Here is a 9866-nt window from a genome sequence, read left to right on the forward strand (position 1 = left end):
AGGTATTAAATCACTTAAACCAACCGGCTTACATGCTCATTAGACAATAGGAAGAAGGAATTGAGTGTGGTAGTTCATGTCTCAGTAGTAGAGAAAGTGGCTAAAAGGCCTCAAACCCCAGTGTGTCACAGTTCACAAGGGTCTCAAATCGACCCCGAGCAGTGCTCACACTAGGGAGGTCAGTAGTAAGAGTCTTGGTGGCCTTGCATTTCATATAGCCATGACTAATAGGTTCAGAATAGCACATATAAACAAATGAGAAGGATTGAACCATGGTTAAGGGACAAAAGTTAAGGAAATACACTTATAGTTTAGAAAGCAAACATATCAAAGTTGAGAACATAGAACAGTTAATCAAAAGGTCAACAAGATTTAGAAGCAGATTCAACACTTAGCAAAAATAACACATTGGCAGAAAGCACATTGGGAGTTAGAGGAGAGTCAAGTTCCCTGAGATTACAAGATCAACCCGATTATCATACTAATGTGCATATTATCAAACAAATCTAAGTGGGGTACTAACTTAAAAGATTTAAATCTTAAAGGTCCAAATTATGCTAAGGATTCATCACAATATTATAAGAGAGCCATGTTAACTTATATCATGAAGCAGAAAAGTATCAAACATGGTATGGAGACACAAACTAAGATAACCATTCTAAAGGTTTGAAACAGTTACTAAGGATATAGGATTAACCAAAATAGAGACATGTTGTGAGACACATTAATATGGGAGCAGATCATAGTTGATAGAAAAGGGTCTTAACATGGATTAGAACACATTACATGTGCAAGTGTGCCATTATAGAGATTCGGAACAGAGTGGGAAAGCAAGCTCATGTCAAAGAGCAAACGTAGGCATTCAGGTATTCACATAGTAGACTAATGAACTTAAGAAGGAAATTAGGCATAAACATGTATTAGAACTAGAAGCATTAGGTAAATTTAAATACTAAAGTGGTTCAACACAAAATGCAAAACTAATCAAAGTTGCACACAAAAGTAGCCCAGAAACACATTAAGCCATGAATTTTAGAGGTAAGGATGTGCGAATCATAAACACATAAGAACGAAATTGCAAATCCAAGTGACTTACCAGTTTAACGGACAATAAGGAAGAACAAATTCCACAATGTTTCTGAGTATCAACAAAGAACAAGAACCCATAATCTCAATGCGTCAAAGTTCCCAAGGGCTTCAAAGGAACCCCGGGCAGTGCTCGCACCAAGGTTGAAAAGTTGACTCTTGGTGGCCTTGGCTTTCAGCTGGCCATTAATCGAGGCATAGAACAAGAGAACGAGAGAACAATAAAGTGATTGCTCTAATTTTTAGTGAAAGTCTAGCGATCAAGGTCCGTCTCAAGGGGGAATGGGGAGGGGTTTATATAGTGACAGAAATCGAAAAAGTAAACAAGGAAACACTATAAAATCAAACATAAATAAGGAATTAATAACATGCAGAATCAATTATAATCCTATTAGGGAAAAAAAATTGGTAAACCCTAGTTGATACAAATGGGAAATTGGCCGGAAATCCTGGCTAATCGGACCAATATAGTCTGGTCATGATGTATATGGACTAAATACTGTCCAGATTCAAGCGATTGAATTTGAACGAACCCAAATCTGAGAGATAGTACTTGCCAAGTTTAGGCAAGTACTAAGTGATACTATAACCTTGCAAGTAGTACCGAGATAACACATGAAATGTAAGGAAATCATGGAAAGAATCCATGATTGAGAAGGATTTGGAGAAAATTGAGAGGTCGGCTAGGGTTTCTGAAGAGAGGATAAGAGAGGATTCAAAGGCGGCGTCTGGGAGGAAATGATAGGATTTTGGGATGGGTTAGGTTAATTAAAACGGGGGAATGGCTGTGGACCGTTGATCATTTGAGATTAACGGCCAGGATTAGAGGAGAAGCAGGCGGGTCGCGAAACGGGGTCGTTTGGTCTTGTGCCAGAGGGTTGGGCTAAGGATACTGGGCCAATTTTGGTCCAAACATTAGTTTAAATCTAGGCTATTATTTAAATAGGCAATATTTTTCGAATGTAACTTATAAAAATGATTAATAAATAACTAAGAATATTATTTATGCACTAAAATGATTAAAAATAATAAATTAGTATTATAAAAAATAGAAAATGTTATTTTGACACAAATAATATAAATAACTTAGTATTATTGTGAATATGGGCTATTACTGCAAAATTGTGCAAATAGCCTTTAAAATACTAATGTAATTAGAAAAAACAAGAATTAAAATATTTGAAACCTGTGTTACAGGTGCAAATAATAATTTTAGGTAACTAAGTCATCACAAAATAATTTGAAGGAGTAATTAATAATTATTCAAGTAATTTAGGTACAGGGAAATCAATTTAAAAACTCTAAAAATTATGGAAAATTATAGAAAATGCTCGTATAGATTTTTAAACTAAATAATGATGTAAAAAATGATATTTGAAAGTATATATAGTATTTGAGAAAATATGAGGGCAAAATTGGGTATCAACAACTACTCCTTTTTACCCGGGAATGATGAAAGAGTTGTCGGGTAAATAAAATGATGACAAATTTTGGCCGAATTGAGTGAGAAATGATGTGATTTTAAAAATTGGGGCCGAATCCTGGTTCCTGGGTTGCCTACATGTACCTGGTATTACGGGAATTAGGGTGTGTGTAGTTTTGGATCCAATGGTGAACCAAACCGATGGAGTTGTTATAAGAGTATTCGCATGTTTCAGAGAGGGTTTTTTCGGGTAGGATAGTATCAGATGAATTTATGCGGAGTCATGCCTGTGAATCTGAAATGTTACAGATGTATCACAGAGCAAATATCATTTGAACGGTCATAGAGTAAATTTGAAACAATTGAAGGATGTGAACGGAAACTAGAGTGAAGATTTCTCCCGTTTGTAGAATGGTTACCTCCTGGATTACCTGCGAAACTTAAAACACGGTGCATGCGAATATATATACGGATTATTGCAAAAGTTTAAATGTGATGCAAGTTCCCTTCAGACCATGAAGGTTGTCTTTCGGTGCTGAGGATGATATCCTTAGACCATGACGTCCTGGGCCATGAAGCGTGTGAGAAGGGATTCGCAGGCCATGAAATGATGTCCTAGGGTCATGAGGATGGTGCCTCTAGACTATGATGCCTTTGAATAATGATGTGTAGTTTTGAGAGATCCTCAGGCCATGGAATGGTGTCTCCCGGCTATGAGGGTGATGCCTTTGGACTATGGCGCCTTTGGACAAACTGGCGATGTTTCAGCCCATGAAATGTAAATATATGATGCTTGGTCATATGCAAAATGAGACAAGACAAGGCTTAGTCTTGTGTAAGATGAGGGCAGTGCTTAGCCATAGGTGAGTAGAGGATAGTGCTAGGTCTTAAATAGCGTAATAGAGATAGTATTTAATCTTATGCGTGGAAAAGCCCGAACTTATCCTTATGCAATTAGGGAGGCAATGTTTAGCCTCATGCAATTAGGGAGGCAATGTTTAGCCTCATGCAAAGAGGAGACAATGCTTAGTCTCATGCAGGGAAAGGCAATGCTTAGCCTTATGCGATTAGGGAGGCAATGCTTAGCCTCATGCAAAGAGGAGACAATACTTAGTCTCATGCATGGAAAGGCAGTGCTTAGCCTTATGCAATTAAGGAGGCAATGCTTAGCCTCATGCAAATAAAAGAAAATGCTTAGTCTCATGAAGGGAAAGGCAGTGCTTAGCCTTATGCAATTAGGGAGGCAATGCTTCGCCTCATGCAAATATGAGACAATGCTTAGTCTCATACATGGAAAGGAAATGATTAGCCTTATGCAATTAGGGAGGCAATGCTTAGCCTCATACAAAGAGGAGAAAATGCTTAGTCTCATGCAGGAATATGACATAATGCTCAGTCTCGACGCAAAGAAAGGCAGTGCTTAGCCTTATACAATTAGGGAGGCAATGCTTAGCCTCATGCAAAGAGGAGACAATTCTTAGTCTAATGTAGGGAAAGGCAGTGCTTAGCCTTATGCAAGGAGGGAGGCAATGCTTATCCTCATGCAATGAAGAGACAATTCTTAGTCTCATGCAGGGAAAGGCAATGCTTAACCTTATGCAATTAGGGAGGCAATGCTTAGCCTCATGCAAGAATAGGAGACAATGCCTAGTCTCATGCAGGGAAATGCAATTCTTAGCCTTATGCAAGGATGGAGGTAGAGCTTAACCTCATGCAAATGATGAGAAGGTAGTGTGAAAGTAAAGTATTTCTTAGCTGGAGGTGTTTGCGCTAGGTAATTTATCGTCATGAAGGTAGCGACTTGATGTATCCGCGAATAATATTGTCTTATCGTTCCCACATCCAAAGAATAATTGTGAGTTATGTGGGGAAGGTTGGTTCGTGCTTTCATTTTCTTGCTCTATCTTTGCTCCTGCCTTGAGATCCAGTTTGAGTTACCCTGAGTAACATCTGGCTGTCATAGAAATAAAGTTTTCGAAACAATATGCACGCAATTTGATAAATATAGTTATTTGAAATGTAGTAGTGTGCGATATCAAGTAATTTAGATGAACCGATGGCTGTGACATATTTTAGAGACATTGTGTTACACCCTATATTTTCGTACGTAAAAATGCGTCGTAAGCAAACTAATGTAGGACCAAAAATGAGATAATATTTAAAAGTATATAAAGTAAGTTAATCATGTTACCTCTGAGGTTACAAATATTGAAGATCATGAACAACAAGTACAAAGAGGGTTGGACAGTTCAGAAGCTAAAGCAATTAAATAAAACAATGTTTCGTCGAAAGTCGACAAGTTGGAAATATTATAACATGTACCTTTGGGGTGAGACTAGGGTGATTAACATGATAAGGAGATTATGTTATGATTTATATTAGTCGTATGACATCCGTGTGTTATGTTTTAATGTCAAGCGAGTTGTGGAACAAAAGTCGATGAAAGTCATCACAAGTTACACTCATAAGTTTTACTGAAATTTTGGGTCAAATGTAACTGCAATTTTCTCCCAATATACTTAGATTTATGGGGTGTTCCACCCATCAAATTAAAGATCTATGAGTCTATTTTCCAACGCATTAAACCGTTTGTCAATACGACATTGGAGTAGAAAGATATGGGCATTTGTGCGATACTGCGCAAGCTGCTAGGTGACAAGTAGGTGTGTCACCTACTTGCTTAAATGAAAGCCCAAAAATGGGCCATTTCGGGTCGTCCAAAGAGGCCTTTTAAGGGCCTATTTTCTTCATATATTAGACTTAAAATAGATCATAATAACCAGACATAAGCTCTGCAAAGAATCCTCCCAAAATTTTCTCACAAACCCTAATTGATTTTCTCTCCCTTTCAAGTTCCAATTGGAGGTAAAACCTAGAGTTTGAAGAACCAATATAAGAGCTGAGTTATCCAAAAAATAAGGTGAGTTTACTTCTCTCTTTCATCCAATTTTTCTTCTGTAAATTCATGGTAAGTCATTCTATACTTGTAAGAACTCACGGGACGGTGATCGGAAGCCGTGAGTTCGAGTTATTCACTTGTAGCGGACTGTTTTGTGGACTATTTTGTGTTGCTGTTGGGCTGCGTGTTTTACTACTATTTTGTGGAGTTTTGGAGGAGGAAGGGGGTTTATAAACACCATATAAATGTAGGGTGGTTGGCTGGTCGTTCGTCATAACATTTTCGGGTCGTTTGACACTACTACGGTGGTCGTTTTGTGTACGAAGAGATTGGGGTGTGTTGGGCTATTTTGTAGTATTTGATGGTGTATATAGGGCTGGAAAATGATGTATATATGTTGTTATTGTTCTGTTCTTGTATTGTTGGTGTTATCTTGAATTTGGAGGAAGTAAGGATTATAGGGGAGATGCTGCCCGTTTTAATACAAAATAAGTTTGTCGTTCATTGTGCGATAGTTGTACCTTTCGTAACTTAACGATAGTATTATTATCGTTCTTGTAGATTAAGGTGCAAAGAGGTGAGTTCAACTTGGTGATTGGAAAGATTGTGATAAGGTATGTTAAGGCTAAGCCTTCCTTCATTTTGGCATGATCTCGTAGCTACATGTGTTAGTAATGAGACAAAAAGAGAAGTTCATATTCATGAATTTATTCACACTATTCTAGTCTCATAAGTTACAATATTATTCCTTATCGAGATTCTATATTAAATTTAGTATTGTCTTCTTCCAGTCAAGAGAGCAACAAGCCTATATATATAGTATTACAGTATTTTCATTACCATCGAGCTATAATCGATGGGCAGGCCCCTATTGGGCAACCTCTGATCAGATGGAAAGTTATATACCGAGCCTACTGTGGCCGAGCGCCTATGAGCGAGCCCAGCATGGTTGAGATACATAGCCTAGTATGGCCGAGCGCCTATGAGCGAGCCTACTATGGCACAGCAGTTATATATACCGAGCCTTATAAGGCCGTACAATTATTTTACTTACTACATTGAAGGAGTTGAGTCAGTATCAGCAGGTAAGTATATCTCCAGATCATCTTTGACTCCCAGTTACTTCCAGTTATTATATTATTAGTTCAGTTTCGATTTTCAGTTATGTTATTGCCTTACATACTCGGTACATTATTTCGTACTGACGTCCCTTTTTCGGGGACGCTGCATTTCATGCATGCAGGTTCAGATAGACAGACGAGTAGATCTCCTCAGTAGGTGTTTCCCGAGTTCAGCCTGATCGGTAAGCTCCACGCCTTTCGGAGTTGCCAGGTCTAGAGTGTTGTGTACATCTTATGTATATCTGTATATATGTTATGGGTAGGTCGGGGCCCTGTTCCGATCATAGTACATCTATCAGTAGAGGCTTGTAGACATATCCTGTTGGTTAGTGTAGTATGTTGGGTTTGTAGGCCTGGTATGTATAATTTGGTGGTTTGTCAGCTGTAGTAGCTATGACGGCCTTTTCAGCCTAGCTTTATATTGATGTTTAGTTAGCGCTAGTTTCCATTCAGTTTTATATTTTGCTTCGCAAATTGTCTTGCAAGGTGGCCCCATGGCCAAAGTATGACATTATGTGTTCAGAGTCCCTTAGTCGCAATTTGGTACGCCAGGTTAGGTGAGGCACTGGGTGCTTGTCTCGCTCCTAGGTTCGGGGTGTGACACATTGTGACCTCCATGCTTTTGTACCCCAGTTTAAATGCAATACTTCTGACAATACTTTGGCAATTTCGCATATGATGAAGTTGGCTAGACTTGCTTTAGAATTTTGGGTGTCCTCCTCAACTTTCTGCCTCAGTTTCTGATCATGGTAAAGTGATGATTTTATTAAGATGTGACCGAACCCACAGGGTTGCCTACATATCCACTCTTAAATGAGAATCGGGTCAAGCGTAGTTCAGTTACATCAAATAAAGAATTGTAAACAATCCTAAACACAGTATCTCTTGACCGCGTCTGAGTTGATAGGTTTTGGCCAAATCTCTCCGTCCATTTCTGCAAGTATGAGTGCTCCTTCTATTAGTCCTTGATGAACCATGTAGGGACCTTGCCAGTTGGGTGAGAACTTCCCCTTGGCTTCTTCTTGATGTGGGAAGATCCACTTTAGCACTAACTGCCCTGGTGGGAATTGTCTTGTTCTGACTTTTTATTTGAAAGCTCTTGCCATTCTATTCTGGTAGGGTTGACCGTGACATACCATGCCATTGTTTGTAATTGTCTGCCATTTTCCTTAGTATCTTCTTGATGTTTTTGTTGGCGGCTTCTACAACTCCATTCATCTGCGGCCTGTATGCTGTGGAAGTCATATGCTTGATCTTGAAAGTTTCACACATGGCCTTCATTAAATCATTGTTGAGATTGGCGGCGTTGTCGGTGATGATTGACACTGGTACTCTAAACCGACAAACAATACAATCCCAAACAAAATCTGCAACGACCTTCTTAGTTACAGCTTTATAAGATGCAGCCTCAACCCATTTTGTGAAGTAGTCTATGGACACTAGAATGAACTTATGCCCATTTAAAGCAGCGGTTTAGATTGGACCGATGACATCCATGCCTCAAGCGGAGAAAGGCTAGGGTGCGCTTGTTGGATTGAGTTTATTGGGTAGCACTCGTATCATACAACATGTATCTGGCATTGGTGACATTTCTGAACATACTTGATGCAGTCTGTTTCCATAGTCATCCAAAAATGCCCTGCTCTTAGTATTTTCTTAGCTAGGACGAAGCTATTCATGTGCGGTCTGCAAGTTCTGGCATATATTTCCTCGAGCAATCTGGATGCTTCCTTGGCATCGACACACCGCAGTAACATCAGGTTAGGAGTCTTTCTATACAAAATTCCTCTGCTTTGAAAAAGGTGGTTGGCTAACCTTCGAAGTGTGCATTTCTAAGTATGATTTGCATGCTTTGGGTACTCTCCTTTTGCGAAGTATTCTTTGATGTTGTGGAACCATGGATTTCCATGACTTTCTTCTTCAACATGAGGATAATAATCTGGCTACTTATGAATTCCTATTGGGATAGGATTGATGAAATTATTGTCTGAGTGTTGTATCATGGAAGATAAAGTGGCTAATGCATCTGCAAACTCATTCTGAACCCTCGGAACATGTTTGAATTCTATCTTCGTGAACCTATTGATCAAATCTTGTACACGGTACAAATAGGGAAATATTTTGATATTCTTTGTAGCCCATTCGTCAAAAACCTGATGCACCAAAAGGTCGGAATCTCCAATCACCAGCAATTCCTGAACATTCATGTCAATGGTTAACATGAGTCCCAAGATGCAAGCCTCGTATTCTGCCATATTGTTGGTACATGGAAACCTGATTTTTGCGGATACCAGATAATGTTGGCCTATTTCTAACACTAAGACAGCTCCGATACCCACTCCTTTGAAGTTTGCATCTCCATCGAAGAACATTCTCCAACCATCGTATGCTTCGGTGATATCTTCTCCCACAAATGATACCTCCTCGTCAGGAAAATACGTTTTCAATGGTTCGTATTCTCCTTCTATAGGATTTTCTGCCAAATGATCCACCAATACTTGCCCTTTGACTGCCTTCTGAGTTACATAAATGATGTTGAACTCACTCAGCAATATCTGCCATTTTTCTAAATATTTCGTAAGCATGGGTTTCTGGAAGATGTATTTCAGCGGATCCATCCTTGATATGAGATATGTGGTGTAGGCACAGAAGTAGTGTCTCAACTTTTGAGCTATCCATGTCAAAGCACAGCAGGTGCACTCCAGCAAAGAGTACCGTGCTTCGTAAGGTGTGAATTTCTTGATATTGTCCGATAACGCAACTGAAAGCTCCATCCACTACAGACAAATAGAGCAGCAGTGGTCTTCCTGGCTTTTGGTGGGACCAGAACGGGCGGTTTGGATAAATACTCCTTGATTTTGTTGAAGGCTTTCTAACATTCTTCAGTCCAACTTGTTGCAGCATCTTTCTTCAGCATTTTGAAGATCGAATCACAGATCATGATTTATTGTGCTATGAAACGACAGATGTAGTTGAGACGCCTTAAGAATCTCATCACATCTTTCTTATTCTTCGGTGGTGGCAAGTCCTGGATAACTTTGATCATTGACGGGTCCAATTCAATCCCTCGATGACTGACGATGAATCCTAGCAATTTTTCGGTAGGGACTCCGAAGGCATACTTTGCAGGATTTAGTTTCAGATTGTACCTTCGAAGTCGGTCAAATAATTTACTCAAGTTTGCTATATGATCTATGCTTCTTCTGGATTTGATGATGATGTCATCCAAGTACACCTCTATTTCCTTGTTTATCATGTCATGGAAAATGGTTTTCATGGCTCTCATGTAAGTAGCTCTAGCATTCTTCAAACGAAACAGCATCATTATATAGAAGTA

At 39.1% G+C, this 9866-nt stretch overlaps 1 protein-coding gene across 1 annotated transcript; it reads right to left on the bottom strand.

Annotated features, from left to right (window-relative positions):
- Window positions 1–8472: 8472 nt before the first annotated feature.
- Window positions 8473–9303, bottom strand: LOC138904295 (uncharacterized). The gene has a single exon (XM_070192796.1). The coding sequence runs from the start codon at window positions 9301–9303 to the stop codon at window positions 8473–8475; it is 831 nt and encodes a 276-aa protein (XP_070048897.1).
- Between the last annotated feature and the right edge of the window lie 563 nt (window positions 9304–9866).

This window comes from Nicotiana tomentosiformis, chromosome 2, assembly GCF_000390325.3.
Source record: "Nicotiana tomentosiformis chromosome 2, ASM39032v3, whole genome shotgun sequence".
NCBI lineage: Eukaryota > Viridiplantae > Streptophyta > Magnoliopsida > Solanales > Solanaceae > Nicotiana > Nicotiana tomentosiformis.

Coding starts and splice junctions, on each gene's coding strand:
- LOC138904295 (XM_070192796.1), bottom strand. CDS start 9,303: ATGGAGCTTTCAGTTGCGTTATCGGACAATATCAAGAAATTCACACCT.